Genomic DNA, 27,819 nt, shown 5'->3' with positions numbered 1-27,819 from the left:
ACCTCTCCGATCATTTTCATGATGTCCATCCGGTTTGCTTCTATATGCCATATCTTTCTAACTGTGCTCTTTCCCAAAAGCTCCCAACATACAACCTATATACTTATTATGGACACAGTATGCTTACATTATTAGCTATCTTTGTTATTATTTGTTGTTATTTGTTATTAGTCCCATCCTTCAACTCTATTCAATACCTCCCATCTATCTCTTAACACCATCCATTTAGGATTTCTATTTGCCATATATATTTCAACTGTACTGTGATGTTTTACAAAAGTTCTGAACCTTTCTATTCTCATTGCTTCTACAGATTGTGAATTAAAAATAAACATTTTTGCTAAAAGTATTATTATATTATTGATCGATTGACTATTACTTTTCAGATCACCCAGTACTGCTATCTGCAAGGTTAGCTCCAGGTAAATATTGCAATCCTTTAGCCATTCCTGGACCTGTGTCCAAAAACAAGCTACAAATGGACAGAACCAAAACAAATGATCTAATGATTCTGTCTCTTCACAGCAAAATCTGCAGAGCTGGGAAGATTGTATCCCCCATATAAATAACATTCTATTGGTAGCAAGAATTTTATATAATAATTTAAATTGAAAGATTCTAATTTTTGAATCTGGTGTCGTTTTGCGTGTCAGTTCATAAACACTATGCCATGGGATCGGTACGTCAAAAATCTCTTCCCAACTATTTTGCTATCTATATGGGACGGCTGTCAATCCTTTGGTCCTTAAGTAAAACTGATATACTTTTTTATTTATCACAGTTTTCCTTAACCAATTATGTTCTTTAATGCAAGGCCGACAGACAAGTTCCTTACTTTCTCCACCTTCCACTTTCCTCTTCCATTTTTGCGGTAAGGCTGCAATTATTTGGTTGTAATTTTGGGTAGAGCAGACATTTCCATATGTTTTTGTTAGCTGCATGTGCGACATAACTCCTCCAGTCCTACCGATGATATCATTTACGAAGATTATACCTTTTTTAAACATTCTGTCAAAAAATATAGTTTTTTTGTCAATTAGTATATTTGAATTTAACCACAATATTTGTTGCATTATTTGTTCTGTCGTTTCTGGAGGATTAAATTGAAATTGCAACCAACTTTCTATGGCTTGTTTTAGAAATAGTGATATTTGGGAGATTATTTCCTTTTCAAATAACTGAAAGTGAGTGGTTGTAATCTGAATAAAGGGAAAAAGGCCATTCTTGAACATTGGGTGAGACAATCTAACTAATTTGCTAGAGAACCGGTTCGGATTTAAATATAACTTTTGTATGACTGAAGCTTTTAGTGATAGGTCTAATGCTTTAATATTTAATAATTTCTGTCCTCCGAATTCATATTCATTATATAAATATGCCCTTTTAATATTGTCTGGCTTGCCGTTCCAAATAAAATTGATTTTTTTTTTTCATATAACTTAAAAAACTGTTCGCTAGGCGTAGGCAAGACCATAAGCAAATAGGTAAACTGGGATAATACTAAATAGTTAATCAGGGTGATTTTTCCACAAATTGACAGGTATTTTCCTTTCCATGGTAGTAAGATCTTATCTATTTTTGCTAACTTTCTATTAAAATGTATTGAAGTGAGATCATTTATTTCCTTTGGGATATGTATTCCGAGTATATCCACATCACCATCAGACCATTTTATTGGTAAACTACATGGTAATGTCAAATTTTTATTTTTTAGTGATCCAATACGTAATATAGTACATTTGTCATAATTTGGTTGTAATCCAGAGAGGTTAGAAAATGTATCTAGATCCTCTATGAGGCTGTGGAGGGACACTTCGAAGATGTTAGAATAACTGTCCATATTTTCCTCAGCCAACAAGATGAGCAAGTAACGAACAGCAAAATCACTAGCCTATGTCAATCTACTATCCCCCATAGTAGAAAAGTTTACCTATTCTACTGGTCATATTGTCATTCTGTGCGAGAAAGAAATAGCCTATTCCAAACAGACTCTGGGACAGTTGTGGGACGATAGATCCTAAATTCATACAACCAATAGGCCTAGGCTACATAAAAAAAGAATGTTTAGCTTAAAATGTTGATAAACTATTTATTCACATTAAAAGCGCATGGATTCAGAGGGTGAATGGGCAAGAAAATAATTAAGTGCCTTTGAACAGGGTATGGTGGTAGGTGCCGGGTATACTGCTTTGTGTCAAGAACTGCAACGCTGCTAGGTTTTTCACGCTCAACAGTTTCCTGTGTGTATCAAGAATGGTCCACCACCCAAAGGACATCCAGCCAACTTGACACAACTCATTGCAAATTGGTGTGTGACGCGCTGATGAAGCCTGACTTCCGCTGCCTTTGCCTTTGCTGTTTGAGATGCTGTAGCAGCAACTATCACGCTGTCCGACATATTTTCCGCTAAAAGGCTCTGTATCTGTACGCTGTACGCACGTGATAACATTTTACATTTTAGTCATTTAGCAGACACTCTTATCCAGAGCGACGTACAGTTAGAGTGCATACATTTTTCATACTGGCCCCCCGTGGGAATCGAACCCACAACCCTGGCGTTGCAAGCGCCATGCTCTACCTACTGAGCTACAGGAGGCCTATAAATAGGATACATAACAAATATACTGTACACACGCGCAAATTTAATTCAACTAAATTATACAAATTAACTTATAGACCGATAAGCATGACCAGTCAAATGTATTTACATAGACTGGTATTTCATCAATTTATAGGCTAAAAAGCATTATTTCGGAATGGTATTTATTCTTCTTCTCCCGGACAATTGGCCAGCGCCAATTTTATTTATTGAATTTTCAAAAAAATGTACGGCCAAAAGCCGGCTATTACCGGCTAACGGAAACCATTGTGTGTGCGTGAGTGTGTCTTTTACCCAGCAGCCAGGCGTACAGTCTGCGGTTGAGTGACATGTCCCTCCTCAGAACCACGTGCAGCGCTGCAGAGAGGATCCGAATCATATCTGGACGGGTGGCCTGGAAGAGCAACACACACCACAAAAATAAGGAAATAATAGCAGAGGTCAGATGAGTTCTGAATTGGAAGAAAGGATGTCGTAATTTGGGCTGTTTGGGCTCTGAGGCACATTGTGCTTCGATGATTGAATGGAGAGGTGAACGGCCAAACAAGCATCCACTGTGAGTCACTGCATGCTCTCTCTCCCTCTCACTGGATGTCGGATAGCCTCATCATCAAGAATGGCCAGTTCCCAACAGTGCTGTGACTGCTGTCTTGTGTGCTGAGCAGTGCTGACAGAGCAGTCCAGATCTGTCCTTACCTGACTCATGTGAAATGGGAAGCAGAAGAGGATCAGGTCCAGGGTGCTCCTCTGGACCAGAACACTTGAGTCCTGCACCGACGTGCTGACTGCCTCCACCTGCAGGGTGCGACACAACACACAGAGTTAAATCAAGCCCCATTTACATCTATCTAATGTACTGCAAATAAATGAGTGAATATGTAGAACTTCAGAAGAACCAGACTAGGTTGACTCCCATTGCATTTTCTGCTTGTTCTTCCCGACCAGGAAAAAAGTAGGGCCCAGAGTTTTTTTCTGAGCAGGTCATTTGATTAGGAAATTCTCCTGGCCCTACTCAATACAAGTTCACATCAAATCAAATGTTGTTTGTCACATGCACCGAATACAACGGGCATTGACCTTACAGTGAAATGCTTACTTACAAACCCTTAACCAACAATGCAGTTAAGAAAAATAAGTGGTAAGTAAAAAATTTAAATAATTGAAGAGCAGCAGTAAAATAACAGTAGCGAGGCTATATACAGAGGGTACTGAGAAATGACTTCATTTCTCAGTGAGCATCATGAATACACTACTAATGATTTCTAAATATTCCACAAACACAGGCACTACAAGCTCTACTTGGTGTGTGTGTGTATCTTGGGGGGAATAAAGGAAAAAGACAAGTGTCTCTGAAAATGATTATTATTTTTGTGTACCATGAGCTCGATGTCGCTGCCCATGACGTAGAGCTGGTCCTCCATGGAGAGTTTGCGGTTGAGGTGCAGCAGGACAAAGGTGACACCGGGCAGGCGCACGGCGGGGCTGGTCAGGATGCTGCCCCACAGGGCGCTGTAGAAGGCCGACTGCTCCACCGCCGCAGCCACCTTCTCCAGCAACGTGTTGGTCCTGGACAGGATTGCATTGAATTGAAATAACTGAATTTGGGTTGCAAATCAAACATACATTAACAAGACAATTGAATCCCAGATAATTGAATTATTATTAAGGTTGATTCTGAATGAATATATATATATTTTTTTACATTTGTTCCGTAATTAGCATTTCACTTCATTCAATTACATCCATTTCTCTTTTCCAGCCCTCCATCTCTTACCTGTCATAGTATTCAGAGCCTTCCTCCAGGCCCGGTAGGACCCCAGTCAGCAGCCCCTGCAGGCCAGGTTTGAGGGTCTTTCCCAGGGGCAGGTAGTATGTCTCATACAAGCACAACAGCACCGGCTTCACAGACATAGCAGCATTGGAGAGTAGAGGGAACAACCCAGAGCTGAAACAGGCAGGGGACAGGCGTTAGGCAGTGGGGTAATAGAGTAAAGGGGAAATTATAGGGTAGATCGGTCAACTGAAGAAAAATAACTACTGAATGAAATCCACATGCATTATTTTCATTCTCTTACTAGTTCAAAGGAGATGGATTGAGGGTAAGGCCCTGCGATAGACTAGCGTTCTGTCCAGGGTTGTACTTGTACATCAAGCTGCCTCACGCTACAGAAACAGGAGAAACAGGCTCCTGCCCTATGGACCATTCTGGCTTGGACAAGGCTTATTTACTTACTTTACTAGTTCAAATTCAGTTTATGATATGTTCTCCAGTTACAATAAAGCTACTGTACTTCTCTACTACTACTGTCCTTAACAAGTGCTGACATCCAGTAGCCTAATTGGTACCTGTAGAGGAAGAGATCTTTGGCCAGCCTCTTGGGCCCTATGATCTTGAAGATGATCTCGTAGGTCTCCAGGGCCTTGCGGTGCACCCCGCTGGGCAGAGCCGGGTGGAGGCATTGGGCCAGACGCTTGCCTATCGTCAGCTTCTTGGGCACCACCTGGTACTTGGCATTGCTTTGCAATACCTGAGAGATGAGAAACAGATGCAAACATCAGACGTGGGGTACCAGTGGCCAATCTAGATCTTTCCACAACAGCTGGCATAAAAAAAATTATGAAGCATTTAGCACATTAGACTATGCAGATCCGGGTTTAATTGCTGATGTGGTCATTGTGTATCCATTCCAAACCAAAATGTACATATGTGAAGAATCCAAACAGGTAAATGTTTGTGGTCGTTACCTTGTTGAGTTTGCCCAGTGCAGAGATGAGGTCTGCCCATTCGCTTGAGTACTCAAAGTTCTTGAGGGCCTTGTCCACCGCCGCCACATAATTCCTGTACTTGGAGTCACTGAGCAGCTCCACTTCCTCTGCATTCATCCTCTTGGGTGGTTATTCTGCTACTGGCCAAGACCAGGCTCACATACACACATCACACCTGGAGTGAATGAGTCAGAGAGAGAAGATCATTACTCTGAGTCATAGCGAGTGATTAATCAGAACGTTACGTATGGAAGCTTCATTAGCCTCAAACTACATGTGTCCTTAATGTGCAGGCCAGTGGCAGTCAATCTGTCAGAATAAGAGTTACAGAGGAGAAGCCCATGGGTTGATGATAGTGCACAGATGGAGCTGTTCATTGACCAGTCATATACAAATGACAAAGTCTGACAGGGTACAAGACATGTATAAGGTTAACATTGGTTCGTGAAGATAGTGCTGAATCATGAGTGTCTTCTTCCAGACATGTCTTAATGAAACAGATGCCTTAGGGATGGGAGAGGTAGATAGATGGGCTTCAACAGACAATAGAGAAGTCAAGTGAACAGAGAGAGAGCTGAACAGAGAGAGATGTATGTGAGAGAGTTGGGTTCCAAATACAACCAAATCACATTTTATTTGTCACATGCTTCGTAGACAGAGAAATGTTTACTTATGGGTTCATTTCCAACAACGCAGAGTTAAAGATAATATATAAATATATTTTATGACACCCTGCCCAGTGCCTCACAATGAAATGTGTTCTTCGTGGGGTGGGCGACACAGGAAACTAAATGACAGCCCTGGTCTTTGTAGTTGCAGCTATATGGATCTGTAGCTAGTTGTCAAGAGTTAAAATAATTGGCAAGAGACAGCCTAATTTCATAATGACACCAACTAGATATATTGACAAGAACAATATAATGACATGGCATGCAACTTATAAAACGCAAGATTAACCTAGCTAGCAAGTCACCTATTTAAAAAGATGTAGACAAGAAAACAAGTATTATTTCTAAGGCTAACGACGTTATACACTTATCAAGGCAGCTGACATAACTCGCAACCAAACTTGAATGACATCACCTATCGTAATAAGTCATGCGTGGTCAACAATACCGAAACCTGCCCCTCCATGCAAATATGCTACCTAGGTAGCTAACTCAGTCAAGGCAAGGATACAACACCCAGATAGCTACAATAGTACCAGGTAACTTAGTTAGCTGTAACGTTACAGCCTGCAACGACTAGCTTTGGGACACAGCATCACACAGACTGACTAACTCCCGATGTTTTGTCCCAAAGCTAGCAACGACTGTCTGTTATTCCTCGGCCACGACAATCGACGATAAATGCTTACCGTTAGCAGGATATTTGTAAAACACTGGTCACTAAATTATTTATCCAGCTTGACGAATAAAAAAAAATTCACAGTCTGCGCTAATTGACACAGTGGGAAATGTATCCTTGCTAGTTATGTGATAGCAATGTCCGTATTGATGTTGCTGCTGCCGGGCCCCCGGCGTCGACTCGGTTAAACCGTGGCACTTGTCAAGTAAGCATACAACGCTCACGGGTTAGATAATAAAGTGTATCCTACATATTCTAAGATAGCGAGGTCTTTGCCTTTATGATTGAATAACAAACCACCATCAAAACCACACCTGCCCTACGTTCAGGTTCACAAAGCCCAAACAATCCCTTCTACAGCTATCCCAGTCTGCATTGCAGTTTGCTGCACGTCTACTTCATTTGTCCGACTGCAATCCATCCTAGCGGTAGAAAGGTTCCGGCTCGTGTTGATAGCTAGTGAAATATATGCCACAGAAGTCTTCACTGTTTAAATTGATACGCTGATGATTTTTACTGCTACATTTACTTTAATTCACCATACTGACAATCAGATGTACGAAGCCATTTCGCGTTGAACTCAGTTAGAGCAAAAACTAAACTGCACGTGTCTTTGTTGTTAAATAAGGTTAGCCAGCTAGCCATTGCTAGCACCAGAAGTAAATAGAAGAAAAACACAGACACACCATGGGAGAGAATGTCAAAGGAGCTGGGGTGTTTCTCGAACTAAGGAAGCGGTTGCAAAGTGGTCTTCTTGTTCTCAGGTAATTATTTGCGAAATAGTTAGCAACCGCTAGCTCGGTATCTAGTGTTGGCTAATGTCAACTAGTTGTGCTAGCAGGACAGGACAGGACAGGACAGAGGGTGCGTTCCTGCCGTTTACACATTCTGCGCATAACAGACGCAGAAAGGTATTTAACACCTCAAGGACCACACACTTATGTGACGTTTAGCCTACAGTTAGAACATCAACTCCTGGCCATACATCAGGGACTTCACCAGGACCTGGCTTTCAGGGCTTTAACCCCGAATGATTTTGGGTCAACTCCGAATCTTTTGCGCTGCTGCAATGGTGTAAAACAATTGTACTGTTAGTCAACTGTATGCGCCGCTTAGTTCATAGAGCTGTGATTACGTGTAACTCACGAAGTCATCCAACTGTTATAATCAGGGGTGTAGTGCTGTTGGTGCGCAGTGTAGCGACGCTCCGCCACTTTCTTATGCTATGGCTACGTTTAACTCCATCTGCTAGAAAATTCGATTAACACAGTAGTTAGGCCGGTTAGCCACCCTTACATCATTCAATAATCGAAATGCATATTCCCGTTGGCATGCATGAACGTCTCACATGTTTTTATTTTTTGTTTGTATTTATTTAACTAGGCAAGTCAGTTAAGAACAAATCCTTATTTACAATGACGGCCTACCCCGGGCAAACCCTAACCTGGACGACGCTGGGCCAGTTGTGCGCCACGCTATGGGACTCCCAATCACCGCTGGTTGTGAAACAGCCTGGAAACGAACCAGGGTCTGTAGTGATGCAGTGCCGTAGACCGCTGCGCCACTCGGGAGCTATGTAAAACGTGAATAATTATAATTGACGATTGACAGTGATGATGTCCTAATTTGGTGTTTTAGGATTTAAAAAATATAACATTTTCCTTGAGCCACTTACAGTATGTGTAGGCTAGGCAATCGTGCAATTTGGATGATGCATTGTATATTCTAAAATGATTTTATACAATAGGCTTCATGTCGGTACCAACTTTCATTCAGAAAAGATGACAATAATAATAATAAATTGTACTCTGGTAGGCAACCTACAAAAAATAGCACTACACCACTGGTTAAATGTGGTCAACTGATAATACCAGCACCGTTTTGATTGAGACAGCGTCATTGCGCTGTTTTGAGACACTCATGGGAACTCATCTTGATAAATCAATCAATGTCAGATGTTTGTTTTCAGTGAATCTCTGTTTAGATGTTTGGTTACAATTAGGTTGGGAAATATTAGCTAAATTGAGGTGAGTGCTCGTGATCTTTAGTCTAGCAATTGAAAGCAATTCAGATCTTCTCTACACACACACACACATTAGGCCTATAGCCTATCTGATGAGCTCCTCTGATGTTTTCCTGAACTTTCCAATACTTTTCTGATGCATTTCAGTCACATAGCCTACTGATGCAAATACACATTTGTACACTTTTCCTATAGGCTAGTTAAGTCATTTGACATATTTTCTTATTGGTTAAAAAGGTCATAAGGCCTACATCGTTTCAATAACAATATAGCTGGAACCACTATTGGCTTCATTGACTTACTGCATTTATTCTCTTGTAATTATAGGCTACTTGCTGATATATTATTGTAACAGTAGGCCTACCTACACAATAACCTCATACAGGGTTATTGACCACAATCCATTTAATTAATAATAATAAGTGTTGATTATTTGGCCTTGGGGAGAGCACAGCGCATGGAAGAAAACATAGCAGTGCTGGAAGTGCTGCAGATACATTGAAATGTGCCAAATTATATAATTACTCCTGTCTCTCCAGAAATAAATGAAATCATTGAAAATACTAGACCAGAGAGCATAATTGATCCACCCATTATCTATATCTAATTTATTTATTTATTTATTTTTATGCTGTAGATTGTGTTTTGTCACATTATGAGCGCATAGGCCTAGGCTCCAGTCGGGAATCCCACAATTGGCAGCCCGCGCGGCAAATATCAAACCGCTGATTGTTGAGTTGTGGCTGTCAATGAACAGCAGCTTATAGGTATTTCGCAATATTTCAAAATACAATTGCGGGAAAAATCTATTTGTATAGGTGAGTGCCACCGGAAAGTTGGTGGACTATAATTTCCTCATATTGTAGGTCTAACATCTGTGTATCCTCTCTTTTCATTGGCCTATGCTATTGGTTGCATTTAAGACATGGGTAGTTCGTTTTTATTGTAATGTCTCCAGTCATATAAAATGACGTAGAATTGCAGGAAATGATATTAGAAAAGGCCCTTTTTTTCACTGACCTACAACCCCCTCAGCCCCTGCTCTTCAGAACTGAGCCCCGAATGTTATGAAACTGGTGACGGCCCTGCCCTACAGCAGATCTATTGGGCCAACATGTTCTCATGGATGTAATGTTATATTTTTACACCAGGTGGGATTGTGGAGTAGGAAATGAACAGTTTCTCATTGGGCTTTTTTTTAGATATAATCAAATGAAATGAGCCATTCCAGTTGTGGCAACTAGTCAGACTTAACATGGACTTGAGTCCATTTAATGCTTCTTTTCGACTGTAACAAAAGCAGCATTAGGGCACTATTCAGACTTGAGATACGTTTACTTAAGATGGACTTAAAACAAAACATGTTGACTTAAAACCATGTTTTATGGACCTAAGTCCATGTTAAGTCTACTTATCTCAAATCTGAATCGGCCCCTAATGAATCTTTCCATCTCTGAGAATAATTGTATACTCTTCTCACTTAATGCTGCTTTTTGACTGTAACACCAGTGTTACACTAGTGTATACAGTTGAAGTCGGAGGTTTACATACACCTTAGCCAAATACATTTAAACTCAGTTTTTCACAATTCCTGACATTTAATCCTAGTAAAAATTCCAAGTATGCTTGGGTTCATTGTCCATTTGGAAGACCCATTTGCGACCAAGCTTTAACTTCCTGACTGATGTCTTGAGATGTTGCTTCAATATATCCACATAATTTCCCTTCCTCATGATGCCATCTATTTTGTGAAGTGCACCAGTCCCTCCTGCAGCAAAGCACCCCCACAGCATGATGCTGCCACCCCGTGCTTCACGGTTGGGATGGTGTTCTTCGGCTTGCAAGCATCCCCCTTTTTCCTCCAAACATAACGAAGGTCATTATGGCCAAACAGTTCTATTTTTGTTTAATCAGACCAGAGGACATTTCTCCAAAAAGTACGATCTTTGTCCCCATGTGCAGTTGCAAACGTAGTCTGGATTTTTTATGGCGGTTTTGGAGCAGTGGCTTCTTCCTTGCTTAGCGGCCTTTCAGGTTATGTCGATATAGGGCTCGTTTTACTGTGGAGATACTTTTGAACCTGTTTCCTCCAGCATCTTCACAAGGTCCTTTGCTGTTGTTCTGGGATTGATTTGCACTTTTCGCACCAAAGTACGTTCATCTCTAGGAGACAGAACTCGTCTCCTTCCTGAGCGGTATAATAATATAATATGCCATTTAGCAGACGCTTTTATCCAAAGCGACTTACAGTCATGTGTGCATAAATGTTTACCTATGGGTGGTCCCGGGGATCGAACCCACTACCCTGGCGTTACAAACGCCATGCTCTACCAATTGAGCTAGGTATGACGGCTGTGTGGTCCCATGGTGTTTATACTTGTGTACTATTGTTTGTACAGATGAATGTGGTACCTTCAGGCGTTTGGAAATTGCTCCCAAGGATGAACCAGACTTGTGGAGGTCTACCATTTTTTTTCCTGAGGTCTTGGCTGATTTCTTTTGATTTTCCAATGATGTCAAGCAAAGAGGCACTGAGTTTGAAGGTACACCTCCAATTGACTCAAATTATGTCAATTAGCCTATTATTGACTGTACGTTTTGTTTATTCCATATGTTTTTACCGCACTGTTCTATAGTTGGATATAGTTGGATAATATCTTGTAAAAAATAGCAGGTTTACTGGTTAGAGACCCTTGTTTTACCAATCGCTTGTGTATTGTCTGGTGTGGCAGTAGTAGCCTATATGAAGTAGGCTTGTGTCAAAAGATCTCATTGTAGACAGAATAATTTAGAGAGAATCTGAAGATGGTTCCTGGCAATAGTTCCTTCCAGTTTGTTGTTGCTTCCTCCACTCGGTTGGAAGTGAGAAAATTCAATGCAGCCGACCAAGTCGTGATTTTAAAAGCTGTCTTCGCTGGGAAATATGTTTTTCTTTCTGGGGGACAGCACTTGTGTCAAGCATGGACGGAGACGCATTGCATGGCTAGTGAAAATAATTGCAACGAACCCAGAGATTGAGCAGAGGGCAACATATCATCCGTGCATGAGTGCATCAGGGGTGTCGCTGCAATATTTCATTTTTTTCTGTATTAGCCAAACATTGTACATTCCCCTACCCACCACTCTTTTTTTCTTCCTTCCTTTTTCTTTCTTCACACACACACACACACACACACACACACACACACACACACACACACAGACACACACTATATATCTTTATTTCTCTCTCCCTCTCTCTCTTCAGTTGGCCTACAGCTGTTTTCCTTTGCCCTTCTTCCTTCAGAGCAGTGAGTGCATCCTCTCTCTGCACATTTTCCTCTAACTCATTAGGCTTCTGTTTTGAGTTGAGACAGCAACAGGCAGGAGGTAGAGGGGGATAAGGACAGGTTGGAAGGTTATGATAAATGACTTTAGTACTGTCACACACACACACACTGGTCTACCATTCACTTGTTTATCATCCACTTGTCAAGGAACACAGTCTAATTTGTCTGTCAGCCATTGTGCAGAGACCTGCCATTATGCTGAATCATTAATCCAATTGTATATGTTTTGTTACCAGGTTTACCTGTGCTTAGCAAAATATGACACATTGCTTAACAGCATGTCTGTCTGTCTGTCTGTCTGTCTGTCCCTCCCTCCCTCAGGAGAGATGTGGCTAAGAGCTATGCAGAGGTGAGCGTTACAGGAGGAGATACATCCCTCCACATCCGGACTCCTCGGGGCCTGCTAATCGTGGAGTTGCCAGCAGGGGTCAGCCTCGTGGAGGGCTCCTGCAGGGACGCACCTGGAGCAGGAGACGAGATGCACTTCAGAATGCGCCTCAAAGTGGACCAGCACACAGACGACACAGGTAATGGTGAGGCTAGCTGTATTGACGCACTCAAAAAGAAATGTGTGCACGTACACACACACACACACACCACACACACAGACCACACACACAGAGACAGAGAATTACTCCCATGTAAATGTATGTTTCTCACATATCATAGCCTAATTACCATCTCCACTTCAGGTAAGACAGAACAGTATCAGCAGATAATTAGTTATTTATGGCTGGTTATATAATATTCTCATCTGGCTTGAGTCAGTCTGTGGCTGTGAAGCCTTCCCTGAATCTGAGACAGTGGAGGACTCCTCCTGTGTGCTCTCTGTAGCCTGATAAGCCCACACAGTACTGATCTATGAAGGACTGAGTCATGAGCTCAGTAATTGGCCCGTCATGTCTAAAATACACACACCAATAGATATACAGACTGTGAATCTTTGACCTGAATCAGCTGTAACCTGATTTTCGTGGAGTAATACTCAACCATCTTCCATGAGAAAGAACTGAGTGCATGTTTTGGTGCTACTGTTCAGGGATGCAATACATGGGTCGCATTTATTAAGGCACACTGTAGCAAACATGTTTTGCAACGGAAAACAAAAACTAGCATTTCTTATTGGTTCAGGTAGTCAGTCTGTTTTCTTCCGTTTGGTGTCAAATGAATACACCCCAGGTTTACTTTGTCTCACTCATCAGATCTTGCTTATATTAACTGTAGAGTCATTGCAGCACTAACCAGGGAACCAGAGGAGATTGCTCCCATGTCTCTCTCCCAGAGAGAACAGGGCCCATATCCACAAAGAGTATGATCTAGGCTGCGAAAGTTGCTAAACACTGGGGTGGTGGCGGACTGGTGGTGGTGAAAGCAGTTTGGAAGAAAGCAGGCAATTCATCTGTTTTTGAGCACTCCTTCTCTGAAATGCTTTGTGGATATGGGCCCAGACCCCTAAGACCCCAATCCTTCATCTCTCTGTCTGCGTTCACTAAATGACGTAAATGTAATGGTGTGAGGGACTAATTTAGCGCCCCACCCAACGGCCTCTCTCCAGCTGAGAGGAAGACGGCCCAGCCGACACAACACAAGGACAGCTGGTGGAGTTTTAATGGACAAATCCAATCAAAAACGGATTGATTGGCAGCGTTCCTCCAAGCTTCTTTCACCACTGCCAGTCCGCCACCACCCCAGTATTTATCGACTTTTGCTCCGTCTCTAGGTGAAGCTCTTTTCCGCCGATAAGTTTCGAGTTGTTTATGTGTTCTGTGGCTGCTCTCTCCTAACAGGTGCCCTGGGGAGTGTGATGGAGAGGCTGCAGGTCCAAGAGAGTTATTGCTTCCACTGCCAGTCCTGTGGGACCAGGGTGCTTGAGGAGAGGTGAGACGACCACAGGGAGGAAGTTTGTTTGTTCATTTACGCCCTCCGTTCAGACACAGGAAGTAGTGCCGCTCAAAGTAGTGGAGAAGATGGGTTCAGTGAGGGAGATGGATGGCGGTTTGAGCTAGAGGACAATGCTGTGCTCTGTCTCATCTCGTCTCCCAATGTCATGGAGACATTGGGATAGGGGGATACATGCACACCCACACACACCTGCCATAACTTAGTGAATACATATGTTTGTGACGTTATGTCATGGAAAATGGGTAGAACTGGAATATTGCACAGCTTTCCCTGTTAATGCAAATAGGTTTTTGATTGAACTAATCGATTAATTTCATCACAGTACAAATAGTCTCCATTGTATAACAATGTAATGTCATGTATTTTTCTCAGGGTGTTCAAGCGAGTGCTCCCTCTCCCCAACGGCAACTGGAGCTCCCTGGTGGATGACTGGTGCTGCCATCCGGACCCCTTTGCCAACCTGAAGCTGCTGCCCAGAGCGGAGGACTGTTTACTGGGCGACACTCACCTCCTTGTGCCCCGGGACAGAGGCTGTGAGGAGACTCTCACCCAGGAGCTCAGCCCCAGCCCCATCACCAACAAAATGGCTGACGGTCAAAATCAGCACACAGGGGTGAGAGGAGGCAAGAAAGGAACCTCTGAGACAGAAGATCAATGCCGTTTTAGCCTTGCTCATCACTTTGATGTTCGTTAGATACATAATATAGGATTTTGGCATTTCACGTCACGCTCACTCCCTCCCAAATGTACTGTATACCTACCGAAAAGTAAAGTTAAAGCATTGGTCATTTTCAAATGTTTCCCTCATGTTTGGAAAGTGTACTGTAGTTACATCAGCAGTGAGTGTGCTTCAGGCTAAGTGTTAGTGGGAGACTATCTGTATACCCCCATCCCACTGGGCCTGAGACTGGCAGGATGAGATGGACACACTCTACTTCACTACCAGCAGCAGCTCGCAGCACTCCCTTTTTAGAGAGGAAACTTGAGGAGGCGGGCAGACAGGCAGCACATCAACACATATCGTGAGCCACTTTAACCCGAGCCTACAGCCAGGCCTGGTGTTTGAAGCCAAGTTTTTTTTCTCTCTCTCTATCGGTCTCTTTCTGCCGCTCTCTCTCTCTCTCTCTCTCTCTCTCTCTCTCTCTCTCTCTCTCTCTCTCTCTCTCTCTCGCTCTCTCTCCCCATCACTATCTGGAGTGGGATTGATTTCCCTCTCCATCTATTAGTCACTCTCTGTGGCTCAGTCTGGGCCTTTTAGTGTGGCTGTGGTTGAGTGGATGGGAAGTGGAAAGAGAGACGAGGAGAGGAATTCTGCCTGCCCATTGCTCTCTCCTCTTTTTAGGCTGTTTGATTGTGGTTATCGATTTCCGTTTTGGAGGAACTTAAATTAGAACTGTGTGTTCTTGTCTTTTGCTTTCTTTTTTATTTTTCTGTTCTTTTTGTAGAAACCCAACCGCAGGCGAACACTTGTCTCCTGTAAGAGCTGTACAGCCGGCCTGGGAGAGGCTGTGGCACCAGGTACACAACAGTATTTATAGAATACAGGATTTTATTGATTTGCTGTCATAATACCCAACGTCATACACACACACACACACACACACACACACACACACACACACACACTGGTTGGGAGCAGCACAGTGTCGGCCTCCGAGCTGCACTGCCGGAGCAATTTTAGGGCTTAAATTCCTTGCTCAAGGGCTCAAAGGCAGTGAATGGCACAAGACCAGCAGCCCTTTGTTTGTCTGTTCAATTCCTACTTTTATCATCTACCCTGGGGCTTGAACCAAAATAAAGTTGCATTGCATTAGAAAAGAGAACCTGACCTGGGCATATCTGCATGAGGGTTTGCTCAATAACTCCCCCCTATCTGAGATACATACTGCAGCCCTCATCCTCCACATACAACACCCGTTCTGCCAGTCACATTCTATTAAAGGTCCCCAAACCCCACACATCCCTGGGTCGATCCTCTTTTCAGTTCGCTACAGCTAGCGACTGGAACGAGCTGCAAAAAACACTCAAACTGGAGAGTTTTATCTCCATCACTTCATTCAAAGACTCAATCATGGACACACTTACTGACAGTTGTGGCTGCTTCGCGAGATGTATTGTTGTCTCCACCTTCTTGCCTTTGTGCTGTTGTCTGTGCCCAATAATGTTTGTACCATGTTTTGTGCTGCTACCATGTTGTGCTGCTGCCATGTTGTGTTGCTACCATGTTGTTGTCATGTGGTGTTGCTACCATGCTGTGTTGTTGTCTTAGGTCTCTCTTTATGTAGTGTTGTGGTGTCTCTTGTCGTGATGTGTGTTTTGTCCTATATTTTTATGTTTAATCCCAGCCCCCAGCCCCGCAGGAGGCCTTTTGCCTTTTGGTAGGCCGTCATTGTAAATAAGAATTTGTTCTTAACTGACTTGCCTAGTTAAATAAAGGTTACATTTAAAATATATTTTTAAAATTGTTTCTCTAAATGTTGCAGGGACCCTGAAACTCTACATCACAGAGGTGACAGTGAGACCCAGTGTGGGAGACAGCCAGTTTGATACCTCTCTAGACAGGTAACTATGCTGCTGCTTCTCGGACTGGTGCATATTGCTATAACATCTTTGGAGACTCATCATCATCATTCAGATACTCAGCTTCTCGAAGTGCAAATCAATGTAAATGCATAGTTTTTCATTATGCAGATGCCAGATATTACCTTTTGGTCTGACTAATATGCCATTTAGCAGACACTTTTATCCAAAGCGACTTACAGTCGTGTGTGCATACATTTTTACGTATGGTTGGTCCCGGGGATCGAACCCACTACCCTGGCGTTACAAGCGCCATGCTCTACCAATTGAGCTACAGAGGACCACAATGCCAATGAGAGATGTAGAATATTATTTTAGACATAGGAAGGTAGAATTCATAATGAGGGTTAACCATGCCGTACTCTTCCACAGGTCACTGTTCCTGGAACAGACCATAGCTGCCAGACTGGTGGAGCTGTCCTCGTCGCAGAGCATGTTTCGTTTCTCTATCCAGACCCCAGATGGAAAAGCCTTCATATTGGTAAGAGGTGTGTGCATGCATATGTGTGTGTGTGTGAGAGGGAGAGCTTGAAATATGTGAGACAGAGATGGTGTGTGCATTGGTGAAATGTGTGTGACTTTAACAGAGAGGGTGTGAAGTGTTAAATGACTTCTTCTGATCCTCAGCTCTGGCTCCTGAACAGCGACTCCCTCATCGCCTCTCTCTCTGCCACTCCGTCATCGACTGTCAGCGGTGATGCTGTCACCTCTCCTAGCCACCGCCAGTGTTCTGAGAGTCAATCACCAACTAAGGCTGACAGCGCCGTCAAAGTCCTCTATCTCTCCTGTTCTCCCTCTGCCAGCACTAGCAGCACACACCAGGAGTAAGCTATAGCCTACATACCCATCTCCTGCTGAATGTCAGCCTGACAGCCTCTGCATTTCTGCTAGAGTATGATTTTTTTGGGGGGGGGTCTTTCAGTGCAGTTTGTTCAGGATATTTGTTTATAACGGGTATTTTTCGGTGTTTGTACTATTGGTATTTTTTGTATTATAAAATTGTGTTTTGCAACTGGGGGTGAGCCTGGAGAACAGAAATGAGTCACAGATAGATGTGGTGGGTGCTCCATGTTCCTCCATGCCGAGTTCCACGCAGGAGGATTCTTCACTTCTGTTATGATTTCCTTTTTCCTCTTCCTTTTCACCTTAGAGAAGTCTTGTTTTGCTTCGTAGAATGTGACAGCCCCTCCAGCAGACTGGCAGCAGAGCTGTAATGAATAAACCGTAGATGAAAGGAGAGGACTCCTCTCCGCACGGCACTACAGTTCAGCGTAGCTCAGTGCGTCACATCAATGCTGTTAACTGCATGTAGGATGGGAAATTGCCTGCTGTTTAAGTATGACACCTCGAAGCTAGATTTTCATTCTTCCCGTCTAATCAGGGACTGATTTAGACCTGGGACACCAGGTGGGTGCAATTAAATATCAGGTAAGAACAGAAAGCCTGCAATACCTTGGACCTCCAGGCTCGGATTTGAATACACTAATACCCTACGCCAAGGCTCTCCAATCCTGTTCCTGGAGAGCTACCATCCTGTAGGTTTTCGCTCCAACCCTAATCTAGCTCACAGGTTGATAATTAGCTGGTTAATAAGTTAAATCAGGTTAGTTACAACTGGGGTTAGCTCTCCAGGAACAGGGTTGGAGAGCCCTGCCCTACACTAGCTTAAACCAGATCACTCTAACATTTCAGAAGAAAACAACGTGGCAATTGGCTGACACAGTTTATATGAAGGAGGGGAAGTGTTAGAGAAACATCTGTTTCCTCTAGGCCTACATACTGTTACATACGTAACATAATTCATCCCTGACAATGTTTTAATTAATTCAGCCGTGTTAATCACGGCGCACCGTCTGTTTTGGTTGAACGCACTGGAGGTGACGTGGTGTTTGTTGGAGATGCACACCAGTAATGTGTCTCTAATTGGTGGGAGAATCAGTGAGCTTCTGCTTAATTTAATTGTGGCTGTCACCAAGGGCGATGACTTGATTAGTGTAGCGTTGACGGCTGCAGAACTAATCTAATTTACAACCAGGGGTGTATTCATTAGTACAAACTGTAGCAAAACATTTTGCAACGAATACGAGGGTTTCTTATTCGACAAGTTCAGGTTAGTCCCTCCCTGTTTCGGCTCATTTGCTTTTGTTTGGACATGGTTCCTAAAGACTACACCCCAGATGGACTTGGGTAACCGTTGAAGTTTTATGACCAGCGCTGCATGTGTTAAGGTTTTCTTTACTGTAAAAGCAGTTGTATTCACTGTATACTAAGTGAGTGTTACTTTCTATACGAAGGCCTTGTCAGCATTGTAACTCTGAGTGTCTCTCGCAGAGCCGCTGCACAGATGGCCAAATGTAATGAAAAAACCTGGATCGCTTCCACAACCTGTGACCGGGAATCAATCTCTCCCTCACTTTCTCATTCCTCCATCACTTTCAAACTCTCACTGTTCAACATTACCCAGTGATAGATTATAATTATTTGATTAACATCGTAATGCTTCAAACTGGGATTTATATCCCCTTGCCTAGAAGATGTGAACATCGGCGAGATATTTCTCTCGCTCTCATAATTTTTTTATTTCTCCCACTTTGTCTCTTTCTCTCGCTCTCCCTTATCTCTGTGTGTGTCCAGTGTTGTGAACACCTGGGAGAAGGACATCGGTGTCCACACCCTAGACCTGCCCCTGACCACATGCCAGGAGCTATTGTCAGTGCTGACAGCTAGTACTTCCTGTCTCCCTCCGTCGCTGCATTCCATGAACTCCTACCAGGTAAGAGGGCCTCTGGGTAATGTAGGCAGAGCTTCTCCCCTTGGCAGGAGGAACATGACACTGTTTGATTCCATATTGTTGATATCCATTATTTACAGCCTCTACCTAGTAGCTATCGTTGCAACCATTTAAAATAATTTTACGCACATTTTCGAAAAGAGGTCCAGAAGACGCTAGAGCACCGCCAATACTGCTGGGTAGCCAAACTTTTTTAGTGCCCACAACAACAGTCTCCTCTACACTACAAAAGGGGAGAATTTTGTTGCACCAAGGCAAGACTAGGAGGTGTTAACTTTGCTGACTTCACCAGGGACTCTCCAGAGACTTCCAGACAGTTTCACAGTAATTACCACCATTGTCTCATCCCTGCTTCTTTACCTGTCACAGCAGCACTCACCTGAGAGCAAGACGTATGGTTGGAGAAGTTGAAGTAGCCTAACATCCACAAAAATTTGAAAAATAACGTAAACAAACATTTTGAGCTCCTGCTTATTCAGTGTGGCTGTAAATAAGGACTCTGGCTCCTGTCTCATTATATAGTTATCATGGCTCTGGGTCCTTTGATTAAAATGCTTACTACTTACTGTTTTCACTTCCCACCACCACTACTGTACCAAACCTCTACGAGACTGCTTATTACATTTAAGAGCTGTCTCTCTCTCTCTCTCTCTCTGCAATATCATATTTTGTGTTCCTTCCCTCCTTCACAAAACTCTGTTACTTGCCTTCTGGGTCTGTACAGGGGAGGAGGAACTCATTTTGACTCTGGCAGAAGCTATCAATTCCACTTAGAGGGAGGGGAGAGAGAGAGAATTGAAAAAGTAAGGAAATAAGTTATCTTAAGTTTGTCGTATTTCAGTCTGATAGGTGTGTATGGTGTTGAGTTAGTAATTCCGTACATTCCAGATGTTGCAATAAGTATTTTTAGTTTAAATACATATTTTCCATAGAAACCATCAATTGTCTATAGTTGCGATACCATACTCCCCCGACGTTACCATATTCCCAAATCCCGTTCATCACTCAGCATGGAAAGCCTGGAAATCGAGGCTATCAATGTCTTGTCCTGACCGTGAGTGATTATGCTACTGCTGAAAAGGGACTTGTTTTAGGACAGGGTACTTAGACTTCATGTCACTAAAATGGAGAAGAGACAAGACGGACTGAGGGGAGTGATGAAGAGTGTCTGATTTAGTCACTTAAATACCTCCACTATAGAGGTGGATTCACTGCTCTGCTGTAGGCCTAGTAGTACCAGAGAGTAATGCAATCACATAGTCAGATAGAGTTACAGCAGATGAGGGCTGAAAACTCCCAAATTGATAATGTAGCCCGAATAGTATGTGTGTGTGTGGGCATGTGAAATGGTGAGTGTGCCTTCCAGTGCCAGTCTATTGTGTTAGCCCTTCTAACCAGATCTAGCCTCTCATTATTGGAGGAGGAATGGTGTGTTGTCTGGGCTGTTGTGCTCCACAACCGAGCTGTGCTGCGTTGTAATGGGGTGTAAAGTAGTTCCAGTGCAGAGTGCCTCCCCTGCATCAGGGAACAGACAGCACAAGGGGAGCCAGTATGAACAAAAATAAAAATGTATGCACTCACTAACTGTAAGTCGCTCTGGATAAGAGCGTCTGCTAAATTACAAAAAAAATTAAAATGAAAGATATATACAAAAAATATAAAAAATGGACAGAAATAGGTAAGGGGCAAAATGCAAGAACAATTTGATATATATATTTCAGGTCTCACCCTGCCGATGTCTTGCACACTACTGTGGCACATTGTTGAAATCAATTACCTCCCTCGGATACACGCGCCTCGTCTCATTACCTCTATGCCAAGGGATGCATGAAAAAGGGGATTTGTCGGAATAAGAATTCTCCGCTAACCCGCACTGTATTGTATTAGACTAAATGACTCCGTGTGGATGGTCCCCATAATTTAGATTACTCAGTCAGTTGCTGTGGCTCTCCTCAATCAGAAACCTCCCTCAGTCAGTAGCCTAGATCACACTTTCAGAAATGCCTTATTCCCTATAGAACACAGTTTCAGTGTAGGCAAACTGCTTTCACTTCAGCATCCCATTCCCGTTCACACATGTCATTTGTGTGTTTTTTTTCCCCCTCAGATATTTTTCTTGTCAAGTGGAGAAAATAATATTCCCTCTGTCACCTCGCCACTTGTCGAGTGTTGTGATAACAGAACGCATGTACGAGAGCATCAAAGAGGAGCCTATAGCTTCTCAAGCTTCTCTCCTCTAGTCGTATCGGCCCTTTTAATGTTGACAGATAAACACCCCGCTGTGAATACTACTACCTCTGACAAAAGAGCCATAGTACAGTGATAGAAAGAAAATAAACTGTACTGGTCAAATGCAATCTCCTGGTACTGGAAGAAGTGTTTCTCTCAAATATAAAAAAAAAATGAATATCCCTAGGAAGTTGGGGGAAATAGACGTTTATAAAGGAGTTACTGCTGTGAGCTCACGACGAAGCTGTGATGAATAACTGTTTCACCCCTGGGTAGCACATTAGCATATCACAACTATTCTTGGAATGTAGCAGGACCTTATGTCAATAATAATTCATTTAATTTGTAAAGCGTTTTTCTCACACTCAAGGCGCCATTAAAAAAATTATAATAATAAAAACAATCCAAAAAACTGAACATAGATACAGACAAAAAAACTAAGCTATATACAGATATCATCAGGTCGGGAGGACATGAGAACAGAATTACCCGAGGTCCTGGAAAGCTTTTCTGAACAGCACAGTCTTGAGCTGTGCCTTAAAGGAGGACAGAGACTCTTCCCTAATAGTGTCTGGAAGTGTGTTCTGTAGCCGCACAACTGAAATCCCTGTCACCCATAGTTTTTAGTCTGCTGCGGGGGAAGGAAGATGGACCTGGAGGAGCGAAGGGTGCGTGTGGGGCAGGAGGATAGAATGAGGTCAGACAGGTACTTGGGTCCAGAGCTGTGGAGACCTTGGTAGGTGTGAACCAGGATTTTGTAGTCGATGCGTGAGCATATGTGGATCCAGTGGAAGTTGAACAGCACTGGATTGATGTGCTCACGGGGGGGAAGTGTGGGTGAGGACACGTGCAGCACAGTTGTGGACATATTGTAGCCTGTTTAGGCACTTTGCAGATACAGCAATAAAAGGGGCGTTAAAATGAAATAAAGGCGTGGATGAGTCGCTCAGCTGCAGGTTGTGATAGCATAGGTCATAACCTGGCGATGTTCCATAGATGGAAAAATTTGACTTTGGTCACAGTCTTGATGTGGACCTCAAACGAGAGCTGACTGTCAAATATCACACCCAGGTTGTGAACCTCACTGGAGGGGAGGACCTTGACACCATCAATATTGAGGCTGCTGATTTAGTCAATGATGGTGTGAGTGCCAATCAGGACAACCTCTGTCTTTTTGTAGTTTAACTGCAGGAAATTCAACTGCATCCATGCTTTGATGTCCTGCAGGCAGCTGACCAGGAGTGCAGTGGCATTGGCAGTGTCAGTGTTTGTGGAGACATACAGCTGAGTGTCGTCAGCATAGACGTGAAAGCCCAGTCCGTGTTTCCTCAAGATGTTTCTCAGTGGCAGCATGTAGATACAAAATGGTAGTGGCCCCAGGACCAAGCCTTGAGGGGGACCCCCTGTCGGACCACAACTGTCTCACCTACTAGGACCAATGGCTACAAACTGGTAGCGAGCAGTGAGATAGGACCTGAACCAGAACAGTGTCTGACAGGCCCAGGAGCTTCTCCATGCGGTACAGCAGGATGGTGTGGCTGACCGTGTCGAATGCTGCACTGAGGTGCAGCAGTATGAGGATGTCAGCCCCAGAGTTAGCATTCATGAGGAGGTCATTGGTGACCCTTACCAGGGCAGTCTTGGTGCTGTGTCTAGCTCTGAAACCCAACTGGAAGGGCTCAAGTAGGTTATGAGTGGCCAGGTGGTTTTGGAGTTGGTTAGAAACAGCACGTTCGAGGGAGGCACTTACTCAGGAAGGGCAGGTTGGAAATAGGCCTGTAGTTCTGGAGGTTGTCAGGGTCATATCCAGGCTTTTTAAGTACTGGTGTGACTGCGGACAGTTTGAGCTGAGGAGGGGACACATCCAGTGATGAGGGACTTGTTGATAATTTCTGTGAAGAAAGGCTCCAGAGCAGGTAACCAGGTCTTGACAAGGGAGGTGGGGATAGGGTCAAGTGAGCAAGTGGTGGGCCTCATTGTCCTAACCAGCTTGGTTACATCAGCTGCAGTGACTGTGGTGAAGGTGGAGAACTTTGACTCAGGGAGCATAGGACTGGGTAGATCAACTGGAGAGGATGGTGTTTTCAATATTTTTTGGGAAGAAGCACAGGTATTTGTTGCACTGTTCTGGGGAGGCTGAGGTAGCAGAATTGTTGACAGGTTGGAAGAGAACAGCACCCGGGAGTTACCACTGCCGTTGCTGATCAGTTGGGGGAAGTAGAATGTCCGAGCTGCATTAATGGCCTGTTTGTATTCTTGCTGATGTTGCTCATACATCTGCGCATGTACTGTTAGACAAGTTTTCTTATACTGTCGTTCTAGACGACAGCCAGTTGCTTTGAGAGAGCGTAGCTCCTCAGTGTACCAGGGAGAAGATTTGGAGAAAGACACCAGGTGGGTTTTCAAAGGAGCAACTTCATCCAGGATGGAGGCCAAGGCAGTGTTGTATTGAGCCACAGATAGTTCCACAAGAAAGTCAGAGTTGAGCTTAGGAGGCCGATAAATCAGCACAGCAAGTACTGATACTGAGCCAGTGATTTTGAAAACCATGCATTCAAAAGGTGAGACCGCTAGTACTGGAGTAGACTTCACAGTGCGGTCAGTCCTGCAGATTACAGCCAATCCGCCAACCTGTCCGGATGTGCGAGGACAGTCCAGGTAGGTGTAGCCAGATGGAGTGCATTGGTTGAGGGATAGGTACTCATTGGACTGAAGTCTCAGTGAGGCAGCGAAAGTCTAGACCTTATCAGTGATGATGTCATTCAGTAGGAAGCCTTTGTTGTTTATGGTTGTTGCATTTAAAAGCCTCCGTGGAATTACTTTGGAAGTTGCCTGAGGGGAAACCTGCAGAACTGGCCAGTGTCCTCTATCATCCACATCCGGTGATCTACTGCTCGCATTGCGAGTGCACACAATAGATTTAAGTTTGTTCATTAGTCTCCTACCGCCCCGTTGTCCTCGCCGTCTGCATGTTTTCATAGGATCCCGTATTGCATAAGATTGTTCTTCAGCTCCCTGCACAGGGTTGTTTTAATATGTTCAAAACTTCTGAGGAATCCTTGGGTGTAGTGAGTGATAGTTGCTGCCATTTCTGTATCTTTTGGTCCAGTCTTTGGTGCCGTAGATAAGAGATGATCTAGGAGGATCTGAGATGGTATTTGAATCCAAATAATTAGCTAGAAGTAGTCAAATATGTTAACTAATTTAACGTTGTTGATTAAAAAAGAAAAACTAGATATCTGTGTTCAATACTTGATTAGCTATCAAAAAACAAAACGTTTATAAAAAACAATGCACATAAAATGACTTAACAAATAATTTAAGGATACGTTTGCAGGAGTAAACTACAAAGTAAACCACTAGGCGCCATTGCAACCATCTATTAATGACAGCAGTTGGTTCAAAGCTACACACTTGAAAGCATTAACATTAGAGGTTGAGGTTCACTCTCTCCAGTCAAAGGGAATAAATAGTAGCTTGTTTCTTGCTTAGTTTTTCTTGTATTTTTCTTTGGGGGCTTAGCTATTTTGTAGCACATTCACCTTTGGGCCCTCATTTGCTGTCACAGACTTATTTGTTATCATTTGTGTGAATGAGTGTTGATGCGGTGTGCAGGCTGAGATGAGTTTCTGGAGGGAGCCTTGTGTGAAGCCAATGCCCTCATCCATCATCCCAATATAGCGGTCTCACAGGAGATAGTCAGGCAGAGCTGAGACCCTCTTCCAGGCAAACAACCAGGACTAGGAGATGGCTTTGGTACTGAATGGGTTTGAGTTTTGTGTGCGTGTATGTGCAAGACCTGTGTTTTTTGTTATTGTTCTTAATGTACTGCTATGTCAACAATCTGACCATGAAAGAGAGGACCACGAGCCGACAAATATCTTCATTTTATCTGAGCACATTTACGTAAATGTCACTGTTTTTACCATTGTTTTAAAACAATCCATACAGTATACTCATCATAAGTCAGTTTCATTGTACGTTATAAAGATTATATTTTGCTGGCTGTACAGTCGTGGTCAAAAGTTTTGAGAATGACACAAGTATTGGTCTTCACAAAGTTTGCTGCTTCAGTGTTTTTAGATATTTTTGTCAGATGTTACTATGGAATACTGAAGTATAATTACAAGCATTCCATAAGTGTCAAAGGCTTTTATTGATAATTACATTAAGTTTATGCAAAGAGTCAATATTTGCAGTGTTGACCCTTCTTTTTCAAGACCTCTGCAATCTGCCCTGGCATGCTGTCAATTAACTTCTGGGCCACATCCTGACTGATGGCAGCCCATTCTTGCATAATCAATGCTTGGAGTTTGTCAGAATTTGTGGGTTTTTGTTTGTCTACCCGCCTCTTGAGGATTGACCACAAGTTCTCAATGGGATTAAGGTCTGGGGAGTTTCCTGGCCATGGACCCAAAATGTCGATGTTTTGTTCCCCGAGCCACTTAGTTATCACTTTTGCCTTATGGCAAGGTGCTCCATCATGCTGGAAAAGGCATTGTTCATCACCAAACTGTTCTTGGATGGTTGGGAGAAGTTGCTCTCGGAGGATGTGTTGGTACCATTCTTTATTCATGGCTGTGTTCTTAGGCAAAATTGTGAGTGAGCCCACTCCCTTGGCTGAGAAGCAACCCCACACATGAATGATCTCAGGATGATTTACTGTTGGCATGACGATTTACTGTTGGCATGACACAGGACTGATGGTAGCGCTCACCTTGTCTTCTCCGGACAAGCTTTTTTTCCGGATGCCCCAAACAATCGGAAAGGGGATTCATCAGAGAAAATGACTTTACCCCAGTCCTCAGCAGTCCAATCCCTGTACCTTTTGCAGAATATCAGTCTGTCCCTGATGTTTTTCCTGGAAAGAAGTGGCTTCCTCGCTGCCCTTCTTGACACCAGGCCATCCATCTCACTGTGCGTGCAGATACACTCACACCTGCCTGCTGCCATTCCTGAGCAAGCTCTGCACTGGTGGTGCCCCGATCCCGCAGCTGAATCAACTTTAGGAGATGGTTCTGGCGCTTGCTGGACTTTCTTGGGCGCCCTGAAGCCTTCTTCACAACAATTGAACCTCTCTCCTTGAAGTTCTTGATGATCCGATAAATGGTTGATTTAGGTGCAATCTTATTAGCAGCAATATCCTTGCCTGCGAAGCCCTTTTTGTGCAAAGCAATGATGACGGCACATGTTTCCTTGCAGGTAACCATGGTTAACAGAGGAAGAACAATAATTTCAAGCACAACCCTCCTTCTAAAGCTTCCAGTCTGTTATTCTAACTCAATCAGCATGACAGAGTGAGCTCCAGCCTTGTCCTCGTCAACACTCTCTCCTGTGTTAACGAGAGAATCACTGACATGATGTCAGCTGGTCCTTTTGAGGCAGGGCTGAAATGCAGTGGAAATGTTTTTTGGGGATTAAGTTCATTTTCATGGCAAAGAGGGACTTTGCAATGAATTGCAATTCATCTGATCACTCTTTATGACATTCTGGAGTATATGCAAATTGCCATCATAAAAACTGAGGCAGCAGACTTTGTGAAAATTTTATATTTGTGTCATTCTCAAAACTGAATGTACATATACAGGTGAGAAAATTAATATTGTATCTCTTATTGTTACACTTTAGAGACCTAACTCTATCTATCTATCTGAATTCTCTACAGGTGGCATACATGAGACTGTAATGTCAGAGGTCAAGAGCCATGGATCCACTCATCTTTCCTAGAGGGAGGACCAGCAGAAGAAGCACTCGAACAGTAGAGTACAGTGACTTATCTGTCTTAGGCTGTGTTCAAGAGGCATGTAAGGGAAAACCAAGTTCTATTGACGAAGTTCAGGTAGTACGTACCTCTGTGTCGAGCATTTCCAAAAAGAACACTCATTTCATTATACATTTAAAGGTTTTTTCAATTTGGACCTACTGAACATGACCCTGATAGCTGCTATTAAAATACTTATAACTAATCATTCCAATGGAATGTCTGAGTTATTGACCTGCCCAGATTAATTAGTGAATCTGACTAACATGCCTGTTGAAGTGCATGTTTTTTAAACGGGGTGGGGGGGGTAAATAATGTATTGTGTCATTTTGGAGTCACTTTTATTGTAAATAAGAATAGAATATGTTTATAAACACTTCTACAGTAATGTGGATGCTACCATGATTATGGATAATCCTGAATGAATTGTGAATAATGATGAGTGAAAAAGTTAGATGCACAAATATCATACCCCTAAGACATGCTAACCTC

General features: G+C 43.1%; 2 protein-coding genes across 7 annotated transcripts in view; one reads left to right on the top strand and one right to left on the bottom strand.

The window, feature by feature from the left end:
- LOC121555960 (protein dopey-1-like) overlaps positions 1-7,075 on the bottom strand; it is a 40,807-nt gene extending 33,732 nt beyond the window's left edge. For 4 of the 5 annotated variants that reach the window (XM_041869804.1, XM_041869805.1, XM_041869806.1 and 1 more), the window contains exons 1-7: positions 6,723-7,075; positions 5,345-5,540; positions 4,946-5,127; positions 4,374-4,544; positions 3,976-4,165; positions 3,296-3,394; positions 2,894-2,993 (exon numbers count right to left, since the gene is read on the bottom strand). In XM_041869804.1, coding sequence (XP_041725738.1) covers positions 2,894-2,993; positions 3,296-3,394; positions 3,976-4,165; positions 4,374-4,544; positions 4,946-5,127; positions 5,345-5,482 — 880 coding nt within the window. In that variant the 5' untranslated portion in view covers positions 5,483-5,540; positions 6,723-7,075. Of the gene's footprint in view, positions 1-2,893; positions 2,994-3,295; positions 3,395-3,975; positions 4,166-4,373; positions 4,545-4,945; positions 5,128-5,344; positions 5,541-6,722 lie in introns of those variants that run through there. The other variant, XM_041869807.2, reaches the window with a different exon arrangement.
- Positions 7,076-7,124: 49 nt separating this feature from the next.
- LOC121555961 (E3 ubiquitin-protein ligase E3D) lies at positions 7,125-27,535 on the top strand. 2 transcript variants are annotated; one of them, XR_005998034.2, is made up of 11 exons: positions 7,125-7,476; positions 12,386-12,591; positions 13,852-13,942; positions 14,339-14,579; positions 15,412-15,484; positions 16,450-16,528; positions 16,919-17,027; positions 17,174-17,370; positions 19,181-19,319; positions 20,062-20,140; positions 27,232-27,535. XR_005998034.2 is itself a non-coding variant. In XM_041869809.2 (10 exons), exons 1-10 carry the CDS (start codon positions 7,400-7,402, stop codon positions 27,250-27,252), a joined length of 1,233 nt encoding a protein of 410 aa, XP_041725743.1. In that variant the 5' UTR covers positions 7,125-7,399; the 3' UTR covers positions 27,253-27,535. The 2 variants fall into 2 exon arrangements, 1 of the variants encoding a protein (XP_041725743.1); XM_041869809.2 differs by lacking the exon at positions 20,062-20,140.
- Positions 27,536-27,819: the final 284 nt, after the last annotated feature.

Source organism: Coregonus clupeaformis, unplaced genomic scaffold, assembly GCF_020615455.1.
Source record: "Coregonus clupeaformis isolate EN_2021a unplaced genomic scaffold, ASM2061545v1 scaf0109, whole genome shotgun sequence".
In the NCBI taxonomy this organism is placed as follows: domain Eukaryota; kingdom Metazoa; phylum Chordata; class Actinopteri; order Salmoniformes; family Salmonidae; genus Coregonus; species Coregonus clupeaformis.
This window is presented reverse-complemented; position numbering and strand designations above follow the sequence as displayed.

What these genes read in the sequence shown, in the direction of transcription:
- LOC121555961 (XM_041869809.2), top strand. Translation starts at nt 7,400, where the DNA reads ATGGGAGAGAATGTCAAAGGAGCTGGGGTGTTTCTCGAACTAAGGAAG. An exon ending in AGTGGTCTTCTTGTTCTCAG is followed by an intron (nt 7,477 to 12,385) that starts GTAATTATTTGC and finishes TCCCTCCCTCAG; the next exon opens with GAGAGATGTGGCTAAGAGCT. An exon ending in GGGAGAGGCTGTGGCACCAG is followed by an intron (nt 15,485 to 16,449) that starts GTACACAACAGT and finishes TAAATGTTGCAG; the next exon opens with GGACCCTGAAACTCTACATC.